This window comes from Sinohyriopsis cumingii, chromosome 8 (genome assembly GCF_028554795.1).
Source record: "Sinohyriopsis cumingii isolate HCF-2022 chromosome 8, ASM2855479v2, whole genome shotgun sequence".
In the NCBI taxonomy this organism is placed as follows: Eukaryota; Metazoa; Mollusca; class Bivalvia; order Unionida; family Unionidae; genus Sinohyriopsis; species Sinohyriopsis cumingii.
This window is the reverse complement of record NC_142968.1, coordinates 122,803,160-122,829,845: the sequence shown is the minus strand read 5'-3', so window position 1 is coordinate 122,829,845 and position 26,686 is coordinate 122,803,160. Positions and strand designations below refer to the sequence as shown.

The window sequence follows — 26,686 nt, the reverse complement described above, 5'->3', positions numbered from 1 at the left end:
AGGGTGTTGGCAACTTAATAATGCCCTCCACCTCCTGCCACTACTCAAGACTATCAAGTTAAAGCATCAGTTGATTTTGATGAGGAGCAAGAGATGACATCCTTTCAGCTTCTTCCCTGACTGGCTAAAATTAAGAGGTCAGTGACCAGCTGTCGGGTAGAATTCGTAACCCGGGAAATTCTAAGGCATCCTTTTCAGAAAGCCAAGTACCATCAACATTCTCATCTTGTTTATACAGACACCTTCAGTACTGACCTCCCAGCCTTTGACAAAACTCTGGCAACAGTTCACATGTCTGCTCCACTGTTTTATAAAATGGATAAAAAAAGTGTTTCCATTCCACATCAGAGCTAGTCCAGAATGTAGTCGCTACATCTTCAGTGTTAAATTTGGCCTCATGGGCTATTTTCCAACTCAACAGAGAAATCCAGCAGCGACCATGCTTGGGAGGTGACAGCCAGGATTGCCAGAGTTGTTAACCAGGCAGCTCACCATTCCATGGCCAATGCTTTGACTGCTTCTGCCAACCTAGACCTGATACACTGTGATACATGTCTTTGGTCCACATCGCTCAAGCCTCTTCATACCCTGGCAACTCAGGAACTGCCCTCCAACTTGCCACTCAACCCAAACATGTTTTAAAACAATCAGCCCCCACCACTGCGGAGGGTCAAGGGGTCTTTTTAGTCAAACATGCAATATATATCTCAGCTAGACACCAGCAGTTTAACCAAGCTAGGAGGCAACCATACAGAGGTGGTAAGAAACCAAGTTTCTCTGCCTTCAAGACTCCTAGCTCTAAATATTGACCTACTAACCCACTGATCACAGACAGTCTACCTGTTGACAGCCGCCACCTGCAATTTCATTCTCACTAAATCACCCTATTCCCTCAGAACATTTGGGTGATCCAGGTCATTTCAGAGGGGCTTTGGATTTCATCTATCAAACCCCCTCCCTTTCCTCCTCTCCCCTCTTCACTAACTTATCATAAAATCACAAGAAGTTTGCATTCTACAACAGGTGATATGGAGACTCCTTGAAAAACAGGAGAACATGTGAAAGCCACATTTGCCAGGGTATTATTCCAAGCTGTTTCTTATTAAGAAGGCGAACAGCAAGTTGAGGTGGCTATCAACCTGATTAGCATCAATCAATACATTTTGCCACCAAAATTCATGATGGAGATCCATCTCTCCATCCAGTGGGATGAGTATGCCATCAGTCTCAATCTGACTGATGCATATTTTCACATCCCTATCCACACCATGTCACAGAAATTTCTACATTTTGCTTACCGAGACATGGTTGATCAGCTCAAAGTTCTACCCATTGGCCTCAACATCATTCCTTGGGTTTTTACCAAGGTTATGGATTGTATCCTTACCCTGATTTGATCAACTTCATCTACAACAATGGCAGCATACCTGGATGACATTCTCCAGAAACATGTGGTAAGTTCTATTCTACTCCAAGGCAGAAACAATCTTCTCTCACTTCTAGATAACTAAGCATTCTAGTGAACTGGGATAAGTCCGACCTTTATCCATCCCAGTTTTATGTCCATCTGGGTATGGATTTTATCATCAACCTGAATCTGGTATGGCTTCTTCATGATCGTATAACCAGGATCATCAGACTCATCAAGTTCATTTCCAACAGGACTTGATGATTTCAGCAAGAGTGTTCTTGCAACTACTTGGATTAATGATTATAACTGTGGATTTGATCTCTCTAGGCCATCCTTTTATATACCACTTACAAATGACGTTGCTAGCACAGTGGCACCCCTTTTCATATTCCCTTGATCAAATAGTCATGATCACACCTGAGATATAATCCTTCCTGTGTCAGTGGTGCAACCAAGGATGGCTCACCATGGGGATCCTGCTGGAAAAGCCGCAAGTGGAAATAACAGTATGTATAAACACCAGTGGAAATAACAGTATGTATCAGTGTCAGTGTGTACCAACATCACCTGTTGCCAGACTTCACTATCATCAGTGGTACATGGGAGACTGGGGAGCAGACTTTCCAGATCAACCTTTTGGAAATGAATGCTGTCATCAATGCCTTTCACTGGAAGGATTGACTCTCAGGCAAAATGTTTCTCATTTTGTCTGACGACTTTCTGGTTACCTACTTCTCAGACGGGGAGCACCAAATCACTTGACCTATGTCTTGTGATTGGACAGTTTCTACACTGGTGCAACAACCTCCACACAAATCAGACACATTCCAGGCAGAATCATTGTCTTTGCCGATATTCTATCCCAGATAGGTCAAGTCCTTCACATGGAATGGTCTTTCTAGGGGCATCTGATGATCGATCTTTCTGTGACGGGGTGGAATCAGAAGTTGCCCACCTTTGTCTCTCCAGTTCCATACGCAGAAGCTTGGGCTGTGGATGCTCTGGCAATCAGTTGGGAGGGGATTAGGGCATTTGCATACACTCCCACTGTCTTGGTACCCAAAATAATCCAGAAGTTACAAGGTCAGAAGATGATTCTGATAGCACTTCTCAAATGGGAAAGTCCTGGGTTACCTATCTAGCGATGGATATGTCCAGGAAGATTCCAGCCAACCCAGATCTTCTCAATCAACCTTGGTCATGGGTCTTTCATCCATGCCTGGATCATCATCTTCGTCATGCTTGGCTCTTGTCTGGACAGCCTTTGGAGACAAACAATTTAAACCTTTGATTGTGGAGAGAAACTCAAGATCGTGAAAGCCCTCCACTCCAAAGGCTTATGAGGGACTGGTTCCATATCAGTAACATCATACCTCAGAGGGCTTCAGTCCCTCAGCTGGGCAGATTTTATCTCTGGCTTTTCAAGTAGGAACAGTTGGCCCCAAATACTACAAAAGGCTACTGCTTCATGACACATTCCATGGTAGACTTGATATCGAGCATGATCAGGATCTCTCAGATCATTTAGCCAGTTTTGATCTCAATGGACCAAAGTCCTTGGGGCACTTCCCCCCAGATGAGACTCTAATTCCATGACTGGCCCATGGACAAAATTAAAAGTGAACAACAGGCAATGCACTCTTAGAAGCTCACTGGCCGAGTCATACCAAAGACTTGTAAAAATGGTACTAACAGCTGCCTCACTTGGCGCTCAGCATTAAGAGGTTAATGTTAGCACTGGTCGGCCTGGTGTCAGAATAATGTGACTGGGTAGGACATCATGCTACATGTCTGTGGCATGATGCCCCATTGCCTGACATCACTACAAACTGCCACACTGCAGACATCATAGCGATATGACTGAAAAATTGCTAAAGCTACGTTAAAAATCCAAATCAGACACTCACACTTAGAGGCTAAATATGTCATGCGTCTAGAGGCAAGGATGGGTGGCAGACCCCAAATGGGACAAAAAAGGTGAAATGAACTTTTTCTTACTACTCATGTAACCAAAATTAGATTACCATCTGTTCACATTCAAAGAGTCATCAATCATTCACTATCTTCCATAGACAGGTATAGAGCATCAGCCATGCAATATCCTGTTTGTACACTCAAGCACTACTTGAAACTCACACAGATAAGTCAAGGCACACGCAAGTACCTCTTTCTTCCTGTGAAAGACAGGAAACAGGTTGTCACCCATCAAGCTTTTGCTTCATGGCTGAAATATTGTATACACTTGGCATACTCTGAGGTCTCACAAGATCAGAGTCACCTCATGAAAATGTATTTGCTTGAGATCTGAGCCATCTCGGTGGGCCTTGTGTTTGAGTTTTTATCTCATAGATTTATCGTCACAGTGGCAAACCTTGAATCTGGTAGGTCTTTTTGTGACAGCCCAGATGACCACCAGACCCAATTAAAACATTCAACACAGCCTATTAACATCACTGGGATTCACTAGTGAAACTTTGTAGGGAAGATGATTTAAATGATTCTATTTTTAACCATATGTAAGGGTCACACATCAAGTGACCTTGACTGTGTTGGTTATATAATTTTGATAATGGGTTATCATTAGCATGGGAAATCCAGCCATCATTTTCTAGAAAGATGCTCGAGGTAGAGGTCAGATGCTCAGCATTCCCTCCTATTTATTATTCCCCTAATGTTATTGTGATTAGGGAATGTATTTCCAAGGAGAAAACAAATTTTCAAGTAAATTGTGTCTCCAAGTATCCTTAACCCAATCACATTTCTTAAAAACCCTCCCATCCATCCTGCCATGTTAGTATATTACTCAGCTTAAAAACTAGTGACATCCAGCGGTGACATTGGGAAGTTTTAAGAGTTATTGCCCTTTGTGTATATGAGCTAAGAAAAGATGATTTTTGTCATCTAGTTGGGCTTGATTCCTGAGGTAGCAGGTTTATAGCCCCTAACGTCAAAGTGATTGGGTAGGTATTCTCAGAGAAATACAATTTACTTACAACTTTGCTCTCAGTAACAAATGAAAGATACATATTCTTTCTAGAATTATTTCAACTTGTACACAAGATCAGATGTTAACCAATCAGAAATTAGGTCAGCCTGTCCTTTCAAGACCTCATTTCCTGAAATCAGATCACGTGATTTTTACCTGATAAATAGTACAACTCAACCTTGAAACTTGTGAATGATTTTACACACTTTACAAGAATTACTCATCTTTAACTTGCACATTTATGATCATAGAGAAAAAAAATTGTATTTGAAAATATTATTAACTAAATGACCCTTACAAATTTTGATCATGAAAATAATACACATAATATAGATATACATAGCAGGAACAGGTACCCCACCAGTAAACATTCTTGAAAACTAGTACCCCACCAATAAAATATCTTAAAAACTGGTACACCACGATATAAAACCTTGCAAACTGGTACCCAACTAACAATAATCTTTGAAATTTTTTACCCTACAAACATAAATCCTTGAAAACTTATACCCAATCAGTAAAAATAATCAAAGTATTTAGCATCATTCTGAAGACATAATCCATTATGAATGCTTCTCTTTAACTTTTTTTTATATAGGGAATGGAATATCTGCATTCAAAGAACATCATGCACTGTGACCTTGCGGCCAGGAATATCCTGCTGACCAGTCATCATATTGTAAAAATCAGTGACTTTGGCTTGGCTAAAATTTTATCTGCTGATAAGGATTATTACAGAAGATCTGAGGACAAAACTATACCAGCTCTTTGGTAAGTAAGGTCTTGTCTTATCAATAATACAAAGCTGTTGCCAAGTTTTTTGGTCTGTCTTGAAAATCACTTTTGTTATTAGAGCCCTGCATTGAGACATTGAAACTCTATTGTTATCAATTTTTTTGTCTTTCGTTCCACATCTCCATATATCCATTCACACTTCTGTTAACCATTAGACTTCTGTGCAACCCTTCCACATAATTGAATGCCATGTGATTAGTAGGTTGCTTATGAAACACAGAGATGTGCCTCATAAAGGTTTTATCTTTTCCAGTTCAGTTTTGATCGAGTTATTGCCCTCTTGATCAGTTTTGAAACACTCACACAACAGCTTATTGTACCCATCAATACTCTGGAACCAACTTAGCATATTCTCATGAGGTTTGGTATGAATATTGGCTCGAAGACTTGGTGTGCATTTTATTGGTTTTGTTTCATCAACTCCATTTATTTTTGATTCTTGTAATGTAGCTAGCTATCAGCTTGGCTCAATAAGCATTGAACTTATTTTGATGGAGTTTGGTAAGAAGCTTGTCTATTAGAAAGTGATATACAGTTTATGGGTTTTGTTTTATCTACACCTTTTTGCCCCGAGCTAAGGCCCTAATGATTCCATTTTATGGCATTATCTTTGCATGTGATGTTAAATGTTTTGATGAGACATTAAACTAGTTGGATTTCAGGTAAACTTTATCATTTTGAGGAGTAATGGGCCCAGGATGCCCATTTCCTGACTTTGGTTTCCCAAGAGAAGTTCCTCATTTAAAGGCCACATGGAGCAAATTGTAGAGTTTGGCCCTTTGTCATGCAGGTATTGCTCTAGGTATATCTCTGAACAATGCTAATGCAGATGTTCTTACATCTTAGCATGTGTGGTTATCTCAAGCATAAGCATGTGTAGTTATCACAAGCATAAGCATGTGTGGTTATCTCTAGCAAAAGCATGTGTAGTTATCTCTGACATAAGCATGTGTAGTTGTCACTAGCAGAAGCATGTGTTTTTATCTGTAGACAAAGCATGTGTGATTATCTCAAGCAAAAGCATGTGTGGTTATCTCTAGCAAAATCATGTGTGGTTATCTCTTACATAAGCATGTGTGGGTATCTCTTGCATAAGCATGTGTGGTTATCTCTTGCATAAGCATGTGTTATCTCTTGCATAAGCATACATGGTTATTTGTGGCACAAGCATGTGTAATTATCTCTGACATAAGCAAGTATAATCATCTCAATCATAAGCATGTGTAATTATCACGGGCCTAAACATATGTGGCAATCTCTTGCATAAGCATGTGTGGTTATCTCAGGCATAAGCATGTGTAATTATCACAGGCATAAGCATGTGATTATCTCTAATATAAGCATGTGTGGTTATCTGTCTCATAAGCATGTGTGGTTATATCGGGCATAAGCATGTGTGGTTTTCTCTGGCATAAGCATGTGTGGTTATCTCTAACATAAGCAAATGTGCTTATCTCTAGCATAAGCATATGTAATTATCACAGGCATAAACATGTGTGGCTACCGGAGGCATGAGCATGTATAATTACCACAGCCATAGGCATGTGTGGTTTTATCTGACATGAGCATATGTGGTTTTCACTAACATAAGCATGTGTGGTTATATCTGTCACAAACGTGTGGTTATCTGTCAAACATATGCGGTAATCTGTCATAAGCATGTGTGGTTATCTCTGTCATGAACATGTGTGGTTATCTCTGTCATAAGCCTGTGTAGTTATCTCTCATAAACACATGTGGTTATCTCTGTGATGAGCATGTGTAATTATCTTTGGCATTAGTTTTTGTGGTTATCACAGCCATAGGCACATGTGGTTATTAGAGAAGTCAAAAGTTTACAAAAAAGTCAACTGGGTACCCAACAATCATAATGATCAGTTACTCAGATCCCGATCAAAGGGAAATTATTTAAAATGTGAATTCGAACTGCTTTGTTGTAAGTTCATACATGCCAACCACCCGAGAGGGAAAGATGTAATTATTTCTAATATGAGTGGCAAAAAAGTGCAATCTGTACATAAAAAGAATTTTCTATGTATTACATGCCATAATTACAGAAAACCTTATGAAAGACATACATTTATTAAAATTTATTTCTGCTACTTACATGGATCTGCAGTTAGTTAAAATTCGTCACAAATTGGCTAAATCCATGTGGATTAGTACAAGAATACAAACACAAAACAGAATGATAAATTATTTGAACACGACATTCACTTTAATTAGTCTACATCACATGTTTAGCTTTGGCTCAAAGGTCATAAAGTCAAGTCCACAAATTCTGAATGCTGTATTATATCATTTGGAATTCCTCTGCCAAAATTTTTAAGGCACTATTGATTTGTCTTTTTCCTGATGCAACATTTTCTTCAATTTAATAAAATCCCTCTCATCTAACATTTTTCAGTCATATAACATCCATGAGTCACATCAATAAAGCCGGTTTCGCTTGATGATATTTGGTACCATTTTTGTTCAGTATAGACTGGCCTGCTACATAAGTGTGTATAAAGCTATAATTTTAATCTGTTACACATGGTTTCAGAATTAAAAAACCCATCTGTTTTCTTAGAATCATGTCATGTACAATTACTATAAATAGAAATTAAGTAAGCTTCGAGTATATAGCCATTTGGTCGCACTTGTTGACAATATGAAAATCGGTAGATGGAGGTCTGCAAGGGATCAATGTCACATGACACTAGCCTTGAACTGTACACGTTATTTTGTGTCTCGCTTGCTCCTAACATCACCAGATATAATACTTGATCTGAACTTGGAACCTTTTTTAAATTTATTTTTTTTCTTTAACATGAACTAAAAATTTACCCTATAGCTAATTTTCATACCTGGGTATTTATGAATGGGCAGGCACCCAAGTACCTGGATACCTGTTGACACCTTTAGTGGTTATTACTGTCATAAGCATGCATGGTTATCTCTGACACAAGCATGTGTAATTATCTCTGGATATAAGCATGTGTTATCATCTCAGGCATAAGCATGTATGGTTATCTCAGGCATGAGGGTATTGTTATCTGTTATAATTGTCTGGTTATCTCTGGCATAAACATGTGTGGTTTTCTCTGGCATAAGCATGTGTGATTATCTCTGGCATAAGCATGTGTGGTTACCTCTGGCATAATCGTGTGTGGATATCTCTGGCACAAGCATGTGTGGTTATCTTTGTCATATGTATATGGTTATCTCTGCCATAAGGGTATTGTTATCTCTGTTATAATTGTCTAGTTATCTCTGGCATAAACATGTGTGGTTATCTCTGGCATAAGCATGTGTGATTACCTCTGGCATAAGCATGTATAGTTTTCTCTGGTATAAGCATGTGTGGTTATCTCTGGCATAAGCATTTGTGGTTACCTCTGGCATAAGCATGTGTGGTTACCTCTGGCAAAAGGATGTGTGGTTACCTCATGGCATAAGCATGTATGGTTATCTCTGGCATAAGTGTGTGGTTATCACTGGCATAAGCATGTGTGGTTATCTAATGCATAATCGTGTGGTTTTCTCTGGCATAAGCATATGTGGTTACCTCTGGCATAAGCATGTATGGTTATCTCTGGCATAAACGTGTGGTTGTCTCTGGCATAAACATGTGTGATTATCTTTGGCATAAGCGTTTGTGGTTATCTCTGGCATAAGTATGTGTGGTTATCTGGCAGATTGGCAGTATTTATCATGATGTGATGTGAGTTTTCTTCTTTTTTTTTCTTACGAAGCAAATTGCAACATGAATAGTGGGTTAAATATATCTTTTATACTCCAAAATGGATACTGTCATTTCTTCATACTGCTTTCTTTAATAATGAACCAGCAGTCTATTGGCATTTTGAATCCAGCCCATAACACTATCAGTGCTTTCTACCCATAATGAATCATTGGTTGTCAAAGTCAAACATTCCATGCCAAGCTTTGTTACCTAGGGTTTGTAGTAAGGAATACCTTTGTAATGACCCTTATACTGTTATAAGTACAGACAAGTTTAATTAATTTGTCCCCCCACAACATGCATCCAGCTAACTCAGTGATAAAATGGCAGTAGTGGCAAGTAATGGAAAATTAAACTTGTATCTAGTCATCTAGCAGTCTACTTATTCTGATATATTTGGAAGGGAGCAGTTATTGCTTTCATAATTTGGAAGGGAGCAGTTATTGCTTGCGTATAATTAAGTCATGATTTAATTACACTGTTTATAAAAAATAAGTGGAATAGATTATGGAGCACTGTTAGACAGTTCATACAGACCAGAAATTATTGATGTACATGCATATGTTCTAGGTGTTCTCCAGAGTATATTGGACATGAGAGGAAGTTTACAAGCAAGGCAGATATATGGAGTGCAGGAATTGTCATATGGGAAATTTATAGCTATGGGGCAGTACCAAATTTCTGCGACAGTATTGAAGATTTCGCTAGACATGGCTTCGCTAGAATGTCCCGTGGAGAACGACTCTCTCAGCCCTTAGAGTGTCCTGAGTCAATGTACAAGCTTATGAGGGACTGCTGGGAATATAAACCAGAAAGTAGACCCTCCTTTTCGGAAATGTGTACAAGGTAATAATGAATCTTCATTATTGTGAAAGTAATACATACCAATGTAGTATAACATGTTATTTAATACAGTTGTTAATCCATATTGTGCAATATAATTTAAGTGTTGTCACCAAGCTCCATGCATCAGTATTCTTAGTTACACTGAAGAGAACTTTTATAAATTCCCATTTGATTTTCATTCCTTATAAACAGTAAAGCTAAAAATATTTTGAAAGTGTAATTGGGTTTATATATACAATTATTTATTCAGTGTCTGGTAAAAGAACTCCTTTAATATGGCGCAATAATGTGTCTTAGCTTGGCATATGAATGTGTCTCAGCTTGGCATATGAATGTGTCTCAGCTTGGCGTATGAATGTCTTGGCTTGTCAGACTTGTTACTTCCACAAACTTTGAACAAAACACAGATGCAGTAGTATATATTTCTTTTTATCTTGTCTGCAGCATCACATATATAAAATACAGTAAAACATGAAATATTATTGAGCATAATATTTCAGCAAATGCCTTGAGTGATTGAGTTTTAAATAATATTTTATTCTCAATAAAATTTCAGAATCATCAAAATGTTTTTGTTTATGATTTAAACACTGACAAATTTACCGAGGAATGGTTCTGGAATTTGATATTTGTGGAGCTGATTGTAACACACCATCGCATATTATGTGATTTCTGATTGGTTGACATGAAAATTTCAGGCAGTAAAATCCACAATAAACTGCAGAAACTTTTGTTGCCATTGTAACATCTTGACTCACCCAGTGCTGTGGTCTATAATGGATTTTGCTATTTTTTGCTTATCTGAGTAAGTGATTTCTTAAAATTGGTATAGTATTGCACTGAGGACTTGAATGTATTATTGGTGACTTGACTGTTGCAAATATCTGTTTTTCAGTAAATGTAGTTTCCATTATTAAAAAAACATTGAAGATGCAAACTAGATTTATCCTTTTATAATTATCATCCAGCCATGAACAGATCTGACATTTATAATTATCATCCAGCCATGAACAGGCCTGACATTTATAATTATCATCCAGCCATGAACAGGCCTGACATTTATAATTATCATCCAGCCATGAACAGGCCTGACATTTATAATTATCATCCAGCTATGAACAGGTCTGACATTGCAAAATGGACCAGCAGATAAGTCTGTGCTGTTCATTTGAAAAAATACGTCGGATGATTAACATTTTATCAGCTGATGTATGGATAAAGGCAGATTACTCTGCTCACCCATGCATTTGCATTTTTCTGTGTCCACTAATATCTGTAAAGGTGTATTTGTTACTGTGCATCCATACGTACGTATGGCACTAAACTGTAGACTTGTCATGATCATCAGTAGATGACCTTATTACATTTTCAGGCCATTACAGCAGTATATTTAATTTCTTGCATATTTTTTAACTTCATGGGCTTTTTGAAGATAAAAACCTTGATAGACTAATTAAGGAGTAAACCATTTGAGGTATTCAGAATTGAAATTGGATGACATTTATTTTTATACCTAGATGACCTGACTAGATTTTCAGATTTATTTTTTTACATAGATGTTTCGATTAGATTTTCAGATATTTTTTATGCATAGATGACCAGGTTAGATTTTCACATTTATTTTTATGCCTAGATGACCTGGTTATATTTTGCCTAGATGTCTTGATTAGATTTTCACATTTATTTTTATACCTAGATGACCTGGTTATATTTTACCTAGATGTCTTGATCAGATTTTTGCATTTATTTTTATACCTAGATGACCTGGTTATATTTTACCTAGATGTCTTGATTAGATTTACATATTTATTTTTATACCTAGATGACCTGGTTATATTTTACCAAGATGTCTTATTAGATTTACATATTTATTTTTATATTTAATCATTACAACAGGTTTTCTGTTTGGAAAACAAAACACTTTATTTTTCCTTTTTTGACTTTTAACCAAACTTTATGAGCTTAGCTCAGAATAAAATTCAGACATATGAGGTAGATGTATGAAATTTGGTATGCGTGTTAGAATGTATACATAGATGACCTAATTAGATTTACTTTAAATTATTGCAATATTTTAATGTACGATCATGCATATTTTGCAAACACAGATCTAGTTGTACTTTTTAAACTTTTAAAAATGAGTTTAAATTGCTTCATTTTAAATTCAAACCCAAAATTTGATCAAGTTTGGACCATTAACTTACAAATTATTGGTATATGACGTTGCTATATAGATTTACCCTAAAAGCCATGAAAATGTCTCAACTGTCCTACAGTTGATTAGTATTGGCAGTTGCATTGTTTGATTCATTAATCATTTCATATGCATGACACATGGATGGAGAACAAAGAGGTCAATTGCAACACCTCAGATCTTTATGAAAGTGGAAAAGTCATGAATAATACAAGGTAGATAAATATGTTGTATTATTTTACATTTGCCAAAGTCCAGCCATTCATTTCCACAGCCACACTGTAACATTTCAGGCCTTGTTCACTGCAACTCATTTGGCATCTTACTTAGACATACAGTGATCATGCAATTTTAGAAATTCCAATATTCCAACTTCTTCATTACTCTGAGGCAGTTTTCTTCTGGTATTGTGTGACTCTGATCTGCAGGTTTATTGTATGATGGCAGATTTGGTTCCTTGCTGGTGGCAGTTATGTAAATGTTTAAGTACAGGGCTGGTACAAGGATATGCTGATGGCAGTTGTGTACAAGCTTAAGTACAGGACTGGTGCAAGGACATGCAGATTGCAGTTGAGTACATGTTTAAGTATAAGGCTGGTACAAGTATATGCCAATAGCAGTTGTGTACAAACTTAAGTACAAGGCTGGTACAAGGATATGCTGATGGTAGTTGTGTACAGACTTAAGTACAAGGCTGGTACAAGGATATGATGATGGCAGTTGTGTACATGTTTAAGTACAAGGCTGGTACAAGTATATGCCAACAGCAGTTGTGTACAGGCTTAAATACAAGGCTGGTACAAGGATATGCTGATGGCAGTTATGTAAAGACTTAAGTACAAGGCTGGTACAAGGATATGCTGACTTAAGTACAAATATATTTGAGAAGAAATAATGAGCTTCCTTTCAATCCAAATTTTATATTATTAATTTTAACAGTGCTTTTAACATGCTTTTGGTTCATGCCAAGTGCTTTTTTAAGGATATATCAATGCAGTCGACTTGAGATGGTCTTGGTGTATATCATTACCATTATTCTTGGATTATAAGTCTTACGCTGTAGCTACTGATAGAATGTGGTTTCCTTCTAGCAGATTCATAGCTTTATCCTATATTATTTGCCTCAGTATGATTTTGTAAAAGGGTATGAGTCACAATAAACAGATCACTTAAGTTGAATTATATTATCCATTGGTTATGCTCAGTTTTATCAGTGAAATGGTACTCAATACTTGTTGTCTCAAATCAGGTTGGAAGCCATCTCCAAAGAACTTCAGACCTTGCCACAGAATGCAGTTGGAGGGCCTGGAAAAACAGTGAACCTGACTCAAATCCCCCCATTCAGAAAAGAGTTGGAAAAGGCAGAGAACCAGTCTGAAAACACATCGTATTTGGGGAATAACTATTTAAAGTGTGGTCAAGAAGAAAACATTGAGAATGAAAACACTTCAGCCAATCAGAAATCCGTGTCAAATGTGAACAAGACGGGTCCTGTTGTTAGTGGAGAGAATGCAAAGTCAATTATATTAAAGGACAGCTACAAGAATATTATGATTAAGGATGAAGATGTGAAGCTGTTGGATTGCATTGGCAAGGTATATTTTCTATGTTGGATTGCATTGGCAAGGTATATTTTCTATGTTGGATTGCATTGGCAAGGTATATTTTCTATGTTGGCTTAATATTCTACACATTGTTAAGCAAATTTTAATTCATTTGCTCATTCTTTCATTCATTCATCTACTCATTCTTTCATTCATTCATTCACTTGTTCTTTCACTCATCTATTATTCATTCATTTACTCATTCTTTAATTCATTTATTTATTTATCCTTTATTTGTTTACTTATTCTTTCATTCATTTGTCTATTCATTCCTTAATTCATCCATTATTCATTCATTTGTCTACTCCTTCATTCATTTCCTCATTTTTTCATTCATTTATTATTCATTCATTCATTTACTCATTCTTTCATTCATCCAATATTTATTTATTCATTACTCAGTCATTCATCTACTCATTCTTTCATTCATTCATTTACTCATTCATCCATTATTTATTCATTTACTAATTATTTCAATCTTTCATTTACTTGTTATTTCATCTTTTATTCATTCATTTATCTACTCATTTCTTCATTCATTCATTTACTCATTCTTTCATTTATTCATCTGCTCATTCTTTTATTCATCCATAAATCATACATTCATTCAATCATTCATTCTGTTACATGTTTAGGCTCAAATAAACAGTAACACAAGAAAGAGTGAAAACAACAAGCTTTGAAAAACATAAATAATTTATTTCCCTGAAAAAATACTGTAAAAATGAAAAAAAAGAAGTTATGGTTTTAAGAATCAAATCCAAAAATAATCCAAGAATAATCCCCGAATAAAATTTTAGAAGTCCTAATAATACAATTTTTTAATGAATTCAAGTTTGAATCCCAATGAAGAATCCAAGATGGAAGGCGATGACGTATGCTGTATCCTGTTCAATGTTGTTGTCTTCAGTTCCTTGTAGAAACTCAAGAAATAATCCAGTGTTTGAAATCTGAATAAGATTTTTAAGAAAGTCTTTGTTCAGGAATTCTGTATGAGCACGAAAATATTTCCAGAGAAACTAATCTTTTAGAATCCAAAAAATCTGAAGAAACATTAAAATGTGACTCGAAAACTGGCTTCAACAGAATGAAACAACTTGACATCAAGCATTTTAAGCCCAAACTATGACATCTCTCTCTAAACATCACTATTAAAACTAAGTAATGCGCAATTTCGGAAATGCCTAATTGTGAAATAGAGAATTACATGATCATGTTTACATATAAAAAATTATGTAAACCCAGTGTGACCTTAATAAAAACCAATCGTTTTACTCCGAGAAAAAAAGTTGTTTACTTCACTAAAACTATTTACAAGCCTAGGGTCACATATTCAATACAGCCTCAATCTGAACCTTATTATTCCCGCAATAAAAATAAAAATAATTTGTTCACATGGCTGTTACTAATTTTGAATTAAGGTCGGGAACCAGGTCAACCTTATGTGTTTACTAAAATGAACGGTCAAGGTCAAACTATTTTCTGGAAAACTATCAAGTTCCTAATAAACAGAACTACATTATTTTGACTTATAATGAAATTAAAAATTATTTTTTTTTAAACTTACAAATAATTAAATTAGATATAAATTAAATCAAATATACATAACAATTTACTTTCTTTCATGCATTTATTAATTCATTCATTCATTTATTTACTCATTCTTTCATTTATTCATCTGCTCATTCTTTCATTCATTCATTTAATCATTCTTTCATTCATTCATCTACTCATTCTTTCATTGATGCATTTACTAATTCATTCATTCATTCATAATTCTTTCATTCATGCATTTACTCATTCATTCATTCATCTACTCAGTCTTTCATTCATCCATCATCCATTCAATCATTAATTCATCAATTCAACCCACTCGCCACTTACAAATTATGTAAGTTTTTGTTTATATAAGCTGACAAGAATGACCTTTTCTTTTTGACCACTCATTAACATAGTTTACTCAAGCTTTGTCCACCTGGTGTGCATGAATTGTACATACTGGAAGTGAATGGAAGAATTTCTTGAAATCACAGATACTAGATGTATTCATTACAGTATTGTTTTTTAATGGACTTACTTAAAATGTTCAATAACTTGGATAGGAGATTAAAACGTTACGTCTATTTGAAGTCTTACACATTAAATAGTGGCAGTTGTAAAGGTTTGAGGGCCCCATTCAGCATTTTATCACACATACCTTTAAAAGGCAGTTATTGACTTTATTTTTACTCTATATATCAGTATTCCATGTAAGGTCATTACATATATGCCCTGCAAAATACATACAGCAAAGTCAGTACTAAAGTACTTGGAATTTTTTTAGACAACATCAACCTAGAGGTGTGATCCAGTACAAACCAGATTGAATATCAGGCTTTGATGTCGCAATCAGAGCAGTGTATGGTGGAAAATATTTGTATTTCCCTACATTAGTATTAATTGGAACTGATGCGCACTTTCTTGACTTAGTTCAATAACTGACCATCATTGTAAAAGTCCATAGCAATTGATAATTTTTATATCATATATGGAAGTTTATAATGACAAAAAAGGTGCAGACATTGAACAGTAATGAATTAATATACTTTTTAAAACTATATCAGTGTTAAAGTTTAAAACAGCAGTTTATATTTTTTTTAAATCAGTAAATGTACCTACTGACCATGCTAAGATACGCTTTAGTTTAGGATCAGTTTTAAAGCTTTTTACTTTGTAGCTAATTCAAGGGCAGGCTTTTCAGATAGAGTCTCCTGTTTTGTTTACATGTTTATAGTTGATACAAACTACAGATAATGTCATTCCAGATCTATCATCACGTTATGTGCTGACAACGTAGACTCTGATTGGTCAGCACATTTTGCAGTATGAGATATGGTTTTGTCATACTGCATTATGAGATATGGGTGTGTCATACTGAAGTATGAGATATGGGTGTGTCATACTGCAGTACGAGATATGGATGTGTCATACTGCAGTAAATGCATACATGCCAATCATTACACTTTTGACATAATCATTATGGGTTGTTTTTTCACCAAATTACATCTTACACTCACCTGTATATGGATTATGCTTTTCCGGTACATTAAAAAGTTATGTTTGTCATTTATATTATCATCTCTTTAATTCCACTTACTATAAGGATTTGGCAGAGTGGTCTAAAGCGCTCTCCATTACGGATCAATGCCATCTCACTTCTGTCTGTGTGGGTTTGAGTCTAGGATTCAGCCAATGTGGGTATGTGAGAAAGCTTGCCAGTAGCTTCTCGTGGGTCGGTGGTTCTTCCCGGGGTTTTCCTGGGTTCTTCCTCCACAATTAATACTGGCCGCTATGCATAGCCTATCGCATGCTGAAAAATGGCGTTAAACCCCACAACAACAACAATTATAAGGATTTGAGATATTCTAAAAAGAAATACTGCTGTATAAGAATAGCATAAGAGCTAATTTGTCGATCATATAGATCTACATGTACCTTCCTAATTTTTTTATTCAAAGTAACTGTATACAACCCATTTCATTATATTGATAGTCCAGTTAGTTAGAAGACCATTCTGCCTTTTAAAACAACTGTATACAACCCATTTCATTATATTGATAGTCAAGTTAGTTAGAAGACCAGTCTGCCTTTTAAAGCAACTGTATACAACCTATTTCATTATGTTGATAGTCCAGTTAGTTAGAAGACCAGTCTGCCTTTTTAAGCAACTGTATACGACCCATTTCATTATACTGATAGTCAAGTTAGTTAGAAGACCAGTCTGCCTTTTAAAGCAACTGTATACGACCTATTTCATTATATTGATCGTCAAGTTAGTTAGAAAACCAGTCTGCCTTTTAAAGCAACTCTATATGACCCATTTCATTATATTGATAGTCAAGTTAGCTAGAAGACCACTCTGCCTTTTAAAGCAACTGTATATGACCCATTTCATTATATTGATAGTCAAGTTAGTTAGAAGACCAGTCTGCCTTTTAAAGAAAATTGCACCAGATATTAAGCTAAATGGGCTTTTACAGTTTGACTTATGGATGAAAAATCTTTTAGCAGATGGTTGTTTTTAAACTTCAAAACAAGTCTGATCAGGAAAGGACACATCACCACAGCTTTACAAGTTGTAATGGAGAATATGAGAGTGATACAATACAGCACTCATTGCAGAATTTGTAGAATTCATGATCATTCGGCAAAAGTTGGACATGAAGGCTTGTTAAAGTCAGTGTTGAATATAAATAATTTTTCAGTATGTTTTGTGTTAGTATTCTGGTTTTAATCCACGTGGATTTGTTCATTTTTGCTAAATATTTTGACTGGCAACTCCAGGTTAGTAGTAAAATTGCAAAAATAAACATTTTTCATACAGTGTACTGTATGTGTGTGTGTGTGTGTGACTTGGAATTTTAATATGGCAACAATTTTTTAGTTATATCGCTTCAATGTCTGCAATGTGGCATTATTATGTCCCACACAGTTACATTATCCTGACACCAGGTTGACCAGTCCTAATGCTAACCTTGTAATGATGAGCACCAAGTGAGCAGCTGCTAGTACCATTTTTATAAGACTTTGATATGACTCAGCTGGGGTTTGAACCCACAATTTCCCACAACCGAGGTGGATGCTCTAACCACTTAGGCCACTGGAGCAGTCACAGTGTACTGTAATTATGGCATGTACTGTATTAGCTATGATGTTATAGACTCAGTGAAGTAGGGGTACTAATATTAGTACTAGTAATACAGTGTGACCCCACCATAACGCGTCCAGTGATAACATGAATTTGGATATAACAGTCATGACATGGCTCCCGAAATTTCATATATTCATTCGCACATGAAAAAAAAATTTGTTCAAAGTCTGTGAAATAGTGTATACAGAATTTATTATCATTTCGGGGAAGAGATCACGTATGAATTTGAAGATAATACGATTGTGTCGTTGTCCCTGAAATTTTAAATACATGTACGTGTATTTTTCTCGTACCTGGAATTATTTTTTTAAAGTACGAGAAATAGTGTGTAAAATATTTATTATCATTTTGGGGAAGAGTTCGCATATGAATTCAAATATAATATAATCGTGCAGTCGCTTCTGAAATTTAACAGTTTCACCAGGTTCTTGAAGTGTTATGCCAAAATAAATGTTACTTATTTCTGATCCATGAGTAAAGCCAGAAAGCCATCTTTGTGATTGTCTTCAATTAATTCTGTAAACAATCATTGTTCAAACAATAGCTGACATGTGTTTCTTCTTTAACTGCATACACAACCAAGCAGCAGACAATGCGGTGGTTGATAAAAAATTCTTACAATTTACTAAACATAAAAAATGAAAGGCACCATCATGTTTGCTGCAGGCTGAAAGCATGTATTGTTAATTATTCTTCTTGTAGTTGTTCTAACGAATAGGCGTACAAGTATTAATTATTGGGAATTTACAATGGATAAAGGTTCACAGAAATGTGTATAAGAAAATTTTAGCAGTATGAAATTTGGACAGACACCGTTCATAGACCTTGAACATAATGAATAGTACATGTGCTTCATCTTTCTTAACCTAATTTTGTTGTTAATTTTTCCCATTGAATTCAGACACATAATGATCTGTGACAAAATTATTGAATAGTTTAAATATGTATGCAATTTTTGCAATGAAATTTCATGTATGATGGATTTACTGCATGCCACGATGGTATGATATCAGACATTAATTAAATGCTGTCATTACTCTGTTCATGCTATATATTAGACGTTGAATTCAGACAAAATGATCTGTGACAAAATTATTAACTATTTTAAATCTGTGTGCAGTTTTTCAATGGAATTACATGCATTATGGATGAACTGCATACCATGACAGCACGATAGTGAACGGTGTTATACCCTATTCATCATATACATTAGACATGAACACAGTTTTATGTGCTAATGCATTGTTCTCTGAAAAACGTAAAATACTGTAAAACCCCCAATTATTGCGTCATAGCGGGGTTACACTTTATTTAGAATACACTTTTTATGCTCAGATTATTTATTTTTTTACAGTTAGTAAACGTTACACTTAACACCTCTCTCAGGGTTTGCATATATGTAAATCCAGTAATGTGGTCATTCACCATAACACTGTTCAGGTGCACCATAAAAGTGGACTGTGATATAGGTCAAGTTGACTTATACTAGGCAACATTATATGGAACAAATATAATTTAAACAGTATAATTAAATCCATATCAGCAATAAAATAAGGAATGTGATATACTGAGGTACTTCGAGGTGTGACTACTGTAATTATTGAAAGGTCTGAGGATTAAAAACAGGTTGGCATTTATGTTGATAGATTCATTAGCATTTTAAAATAAGCAGGTTTCTCTATCACAGTGATTCAGTAAGTGTAAAGAAGAAAAGAAAATGAAGAATATTCACTTATTAGTTTTAGGGGGCTCTTCAGCCTGTTAGGAAATGTATTTACTTTTGTTAATTATATTTTTGTAAAACTAATTATTGATAAAAATATTAATTATAATGTTCAGTAAGTTATAATATTCCAAGTCTTAATAACATTACAAAGTTCCTTGTATCTAATAAAGAGCAAAATATAATTAAATCTTGATACATGAAATATTGGATGGTATAGAATATTACAGACTGAGATAGTACATTGCATTCATTAGATGTGTTACAGACTGAGAGAGTACAGTGTATTCATAGATGTGTTACAGACTGAGACCAATGCCATCTCACCTCTGCCATCGTGGGTTCGAGTCTCAGATTCGGCCAATGTGGGTATGTGAGAAAGCTTGCCAGTAACTTCTCGTGGTTCAGTGGTTCTTTCCGGGATTTTCCAGGTTCTTCCTCCACCATTAATACTGGCTGCCATGTATAGCCTATCGTGTGCTGAAAAATGGCGTTAAACCCTACAACAACAACAACAACAACAGACTGAGACAGTTCAGTGTATTCATACATGTGTTACAAACTGAGACATTACAGCATATTCATTGATGCATTACAGACTGAGTACAGTGTATTAATTGATGTGTTACAGACTGAGACAGTACATTGCATTCATATGTGTTACTGACAGTACATTGCATGTATCATTGTATTACAGACTGAGACAATACATTGCATTCATAGTAGACGTGCTACAGACAGTACATTGCATTCATAAATGTGTGTTACAGAGAGAACATTGCATGCATCAGTGTATTACAGACTGAGACAATACATTGCATTCATAGTAAATGTGTTACAGACTGATACAATACATTGCATTCATAGTAGATGTGTTACAGACTGAGACAGTACATTGCATTCATAGATGTGTGTTACAGACAGTACATTGCATGCACCAATGGATTACAGACTGAGACAATACATTGCATTCATAGTAGATGTGTTACAGACTTAGATAGTACAGTATATTCATAGATGTTTTACAGACTGAGACGTTACAGTGAATTCATGGATGTGTTACAAACTGAGTACAGTGTATTCATATATGTGTTACAGACTGAGACAGTACATTGCATTCATAGACGTGTGTTACAGACTGAGACAGTACATTACAGTGTATTTATAGATGTGTTACAGAGACAGTACAGTAGTGTATTCATAGATATGTTACAGACTGAGACAGTAAAATGTATTCATAGTGGTGTTACAGACCAAGACATTACAATGTATTCATAGATGTGAGTATAGTGCATTCATAGATATGTTACAGACTGAGAAAGTACAATACAATGTATTTATAGATGTGTTACAGACCAAGACATTACAATGTATTCAGGGATGTGTTACAGACTGAGTATAGTGCATTCATAGATGTGTTACAGACTGAGTATAGTGCATTTATAGATGTGTTACAGACTGAGTATAGTGCATTCATAGATGTGTTACAGACTGAGTATAGTGCATTCATAGATGTGTTACAGACTGAGAATAGTGTATTCATAAATGTATTACAACATTACAGACTAAAACAGGACAGTGCATTCAAAGATTTTTTTAAATATTACATACTCAGTATGTTGCATTTATAGATGTGCTACAGACTCAGATAGAACAGGGCAGTGTTAGGTGTGTGAAAATAATTGTTATCCCATTATTACAGGACAGTGTTAGGTGTGTGAAAATAATTGTTATCCCATTATTACAGGGGAGTGTTAGGTGTTTGAAAATAATTGTTATCCCATTATTACAGGGCAGTGTTAGGTGTGTGAAAATAATTGTTATCCCATTATTACAGGGCAGTGTTAGATGTGTGAAAATAATTGTTATCCCATTATTACAGGGCAGTGTTAGATGTGTGAAAATAATTGTTATCCCGTTATTACAGGGCAGCTTCAGTGATGTATATAAAGCTGAATATAATGGGCTCATTGTGGCTGTTAAGTGTCGTAACCACGATGATGGGTATGGCCCCCGCTTCAGACGTGAGATAGAAATACTTGCTAAGATGCAGCACCCCAACATCATTGATTTTCTTGGAGTCATGACTGGAGAGGAGAATCAGTGTAAGTGGAGAGTGAACATACAGGCAGAGTACTACATTTACTGATGATAGTGTAAACTGTATATTAGATATGCAACTTGAGATTATGTAATTTTTACAATATTATGCCCATGTTCTAAGACATAAATTTCAGAGTTCATAATTGTATAGTTTTTATAGACAGTGGACAAAAATTCACAGCATTTTTAAAATATTACATCAGTGTTATAATGTTATTTATGAAATCAAGGTATTGTAGTGTAACACACATAGGGTAACATCTTCATAATGTTACAACCTCTAGATTATATTCTTAAAATGAGAGGTAAATTTTCATACAGATAAATTTAGAAATAAAATAACTGTCAAAGAAAAGAAACCAGGCATGAAAAAGTTATGGAACATTTTGTGAAATTATCTTAATTGTATGATAGGTTATAATTCAGAACAAAGCAGTTCTTATTTAACATTTTAATTGCAATATCTTCAAGTTGTTATGATAGTAGCATTTATCGTTCATGATATAAATGTTGATGTATATAATTAGTAGGAAGAATATGTAATATTTATGGAATTTTTTTGATCCCACACTAGCAGAAAAGCATGACATATTAGTCGCCTACATGCTAGTGGTAATGGCATCTTCATCAACAGTTTTGTTAGAATGTGTTTATGTGCTGAAATTTGTATCATTTCTGTATGGATTTTATTCATTGCCTTAAATGAAGCAATAATAATTTATTCTGTTCCTTCATCCTTTTGACCTTGGGTCAAGGTCACAGATACAGAAATTAAAGATTGGAAGTTAAAGTTTTACATCAAAACTAGGTTTGTAGGCATAATATTGGGGTAGGCATTTGTAGGCATAATATTGGCATAGGCATTTGTAGGCATAATATTGGCATAGGCATTTGTACACATAATATTGGGGTAGGCATTTGTAGACATAATATTGAGGTAGGTATTTGAGGCATAATATTGGGGTAGGCATTTGTAGGCATAATATTGGGGTAGGTATTTGAGGCATAATATTGGCATAGGTGTTTGTAGGCATAATATTGGTGTAGACATTTGTAGGCATAATATTGGCATAGGCATTTGTAGGCATAATATTGGCATAGGTGTTTATAGGCATAATATTGGGGTAGGCTTTTGTAGGCATAATATTGGTGTAGGCATTTGTAGGCATAATATTGGGGTAGGTGTTTGTAGGCATAATATTGGCATAGGTTTCTGTAGGAATAATATTAATGTAGGCATTTGTAGGCATAATATTGGTGTAGGCATTTGTAGGCATAATATTGGTGTAGGTGTTTGGAGGCATAATATTGGCATATGTGTTTGTAGGCATAATATTGGTGTAGGCATTTGTAGGCATAATATTGGTGTAGGCATTTGTAGGCATAATATTGGTGTAGGTGTTTGTAGGCATAATATTGGCATAGGTGTTTGTAGGCATAATATTAATGTAGACATTTGTTGGCATAATATTGGTGTTGGCATTTGTAGGCATAATATTGGTGTAGGTGTTTGTAGGCATAATATTGGCATAGGTTTTTGTAGGAATAATATTAATGTAGGCATAATATTGGTGTAGGCATTTGTAGGCATAATATTGGTGTAGGCATTTGTAGGCATAATATTGGTGTAGGTGTATGTAGGCATAATATTGGCATAGGTGTTTGTAGGTATATTAATGTAGACATTTGTAGGCATAATATTGGTGTAGGCATTTGTAGGCGTAATATTTGACATACATGTAATTGCCTTCATGTTCATGTTACAGCAATACTCCCAGCTTTTCTCTTTTCCAGTGGCTACAAGGTTTGTCATGGAGTATATGGAGAATGGAGCATTGTCATCATACCTTAGAACACACAGAGGAAAAGAGACATCTCCCAGCCTACAAACTAGACTTTCCATTTTGCTGGACATTGTTAAGGTATACAGTGATGTGACTCAAATTCATTTATACAGAGTTAGCAGAATTGATATTGCCTTTTCCCATTACAAATATATCTGTTTTGAACATTAACTCATTATGCCTGAGTGACACATTTATGCATCATGAGTTTGTACTTTACAAGCTCTGTAGCATCAATGTCATTAAGATGCATGGTATTACATAAAAGTAGGCAGATATAGCTCTATAATGATACCAAATAATCAAGACTTTCTACTCACATTACAAAACAGAGAGAAGGAAAAATTTAAATTTTGAGACCCAATTTTTATTCTACCAAAATTATCCAGTTGTCAGAACCAAATTTTGTGTCTGGATTTTAGACTTTTTGGCCCGATATCTAAGGCAGACCTGTCTGGACTGCACACAGACAGGTGGACCTTTGCAAAAAGACAAGTTTGAGATTTGGTATAAAAAGTGGCCAGGACACGAAAATGATGGATCCAATAAGCAAAAAAAAAGAACTCCAACTGTTACTCTCATGCACGAGCAAAATAGCCATTAAAAAAAACATTTCTAACACAACTAGGCATCTGGCTAAACAAAAATCTCTTGGAAGCAGATTTTTGGGGATGTATTCAGAAGTAACCCCCAAAATACATTTTCTACTCCTATTTCAGGCAAAAATGACAGAAAGCTTTCAGTCCTAGTGAGTTAACTAAGAACTCACATTCTTTGTTAATATAATAAATCATCAAGAGGAAGTACTTGTTATTGTTACCTCGAATTTGATTAAGTTTGCTGTTTTTAAAGTAATATAAAAACAAAAATAAATTGAAAAAAATTTCAGTTGCGTTTTATAGCAACAAAGTTAAAAGTAAAAGATATTTTTGATCATCTTTAATGCAGGGAAGAACATGTTCTGACAATGTTTGGGAAAAGATAAACATTTTGCTGACATGTATTCAGAATTTGTTGTTACTGTTGAGTCAAGGATATCATGGTTTGCTTTTAATGACTGTGTAGGAATAGGAATATGGCAGTTAGTGTTAATTTATGCATAACTGCATTGACAGTTTGTCTCGTCTGCTTCTATCATTCCTAATAATTGATTTTGAGCCATTTAGATATTTTGTCCATAACGTGGTTGTTTATATCGCATAGTCTTTATGATGTAATAAGTTTGGCTCAGATAGCTGATAGGTAGCTAGATTCTTCATCAGTCATACACATTTTCTACTATAAAGTAAGACCGACTTTACATTGGCCTTCATCTGGTCAAAAGGACAGTGTTAAGGACAACTTAGTGTTTTTACATTGGACTTTACATTGGACTTCCTCTAGTCAAAATTAAAGTTTCAAGAACACCTTAGTGTTTTTACATTGGACTTCCTCTAGTCAAAAGACAGTGTTAAGGACACCTTAGTGTTTTTACATTTGAATTTTGGATGTTTAGCATTAGTATTTTGGACCATGTAATTTATATCTTTTGGACTCCAAGATTTAACTAAGAAACTCTGTAGCTGTGTATTCTAACCATGTATGAGGCACAAGGAGACAGAATCAAATACCCTTGCCAGCCTTTCCAGTAGCTGTAGTTTTCCTATTTTTTTGCACCTACTTTTGGGGTCATTTCACTATGAATCTGAGATATATCACTTCAAATGAACACAGTAGAAACTCTGCATTGTAATTAATTTAAACTGATACCTTCATTACATTATTGCACTTATGAATCAGTAAAAAGAACACATTTTAAAGATTCTTTGAAACAGTTCCTGTATTCCTACATGAGAGCACATGCACAGGTTTCTTGATACCTTGATGGTCATCGATTCAAACCATTGTGGTCACTAACATTACATGTGTGTAACATGTACTTGGAAACATCATGTTTAAGTGGACAATTCAGAGCTGAATTTAAGTCTTTTGATGAATCATGCCGCAAACCTAGTAATTGTCCTGTTGCATACAGCATGGTCGCATACAGCTGCTCCATCTGCATTGCCGCCCAGCTGGCTGTCCAGCTGCCTGTCTTGGTGATACAAATCATTTCATTTTTCCATCAATCAGTTTTGTTGGTAGATTTGATGTCGATGGTGTATCCTATGGGCAGATACTGCTATACACCCAGGCACAATTATTCTTCTTCTTTCCTAACTTTGTTGTGTTAATTGGTGTAGTTTACACCCTTTCTGGTTTGTTACACAACCTTTTTGTGTAATTTCATGTAGACAGTTGTGTCTAGATGTACCATATGTAAAAAGTCTTAGAGGGACACACCAACACACCAAACATAATAAAAGTACCTCATGAAAATATTGCAAAGCCTACCCAAGTTAGTCAGAAGTGATTTTGTCCCACTGTGTTTTGCAAGCACTAGTTGGTAGAGAAAAATTTGTCATCTTTTGATGTGGACATGTCAGAAGTTTTGCTCCCTCCTTTGGGTATTTGTCTCCCACATTACGGGCAAGGCCTGAGTGTCTGTAAGTTCTGGCATATGTGGTTTTCTCCACTGATCTAACCTGAATTTTCTGCATGTCATACAAGCTGTGTATGCTGTCTGCCATCATCTTAGCTCCCAACCAGACAATCATGCTAGTCTACCAGTTGTCCAATGACACTTCTGATCAAAGGAGATATTGCTCCTTCCTTTTGGCAGCACATGCTGGATCAAGGCATGAGTGCCTGTAATTCTACATGATAGGGATTTGGTCCTGACCT

The 26,686-nt window shown here is 35.4% G+C and overlaps 1 protein-coding gene across 1 annotated transcript in view; it reads left to right on the top strand.

Annotated features, from left to right (window-relative positions):
- LOC149794553 (tyrosine-protein kinase JAK2-like) overlaps positions 1-26,686 on the top strand; it is an 87,701-nt gene that overhangs the window by 35,172 nt on the left and 25,843 nt on the right. The window contains exons 7-11 of the mRNA XM_089969129.1: positions 4,996-5,168; positions 9,490-9,765; positions 13,209-13,554; positions 21,904-22,081; positions 23,874-24,001. Of these exons, the coding sequence (XP_089825255.1) occupies positions 4,996-5,168; positions 9,490-9,765; positions 13,209-13,554; positions 21,904-22,081; positions 23,874-24,001 (1,101 nt within the window). The remainder of the gene's footprint in view (positions 1-4,995; positions 5,169-9,489; positions 9,766-13,208; positions 13,555-21,903; positions 22,082-23,873; positions 24,002-26,686) is intronic.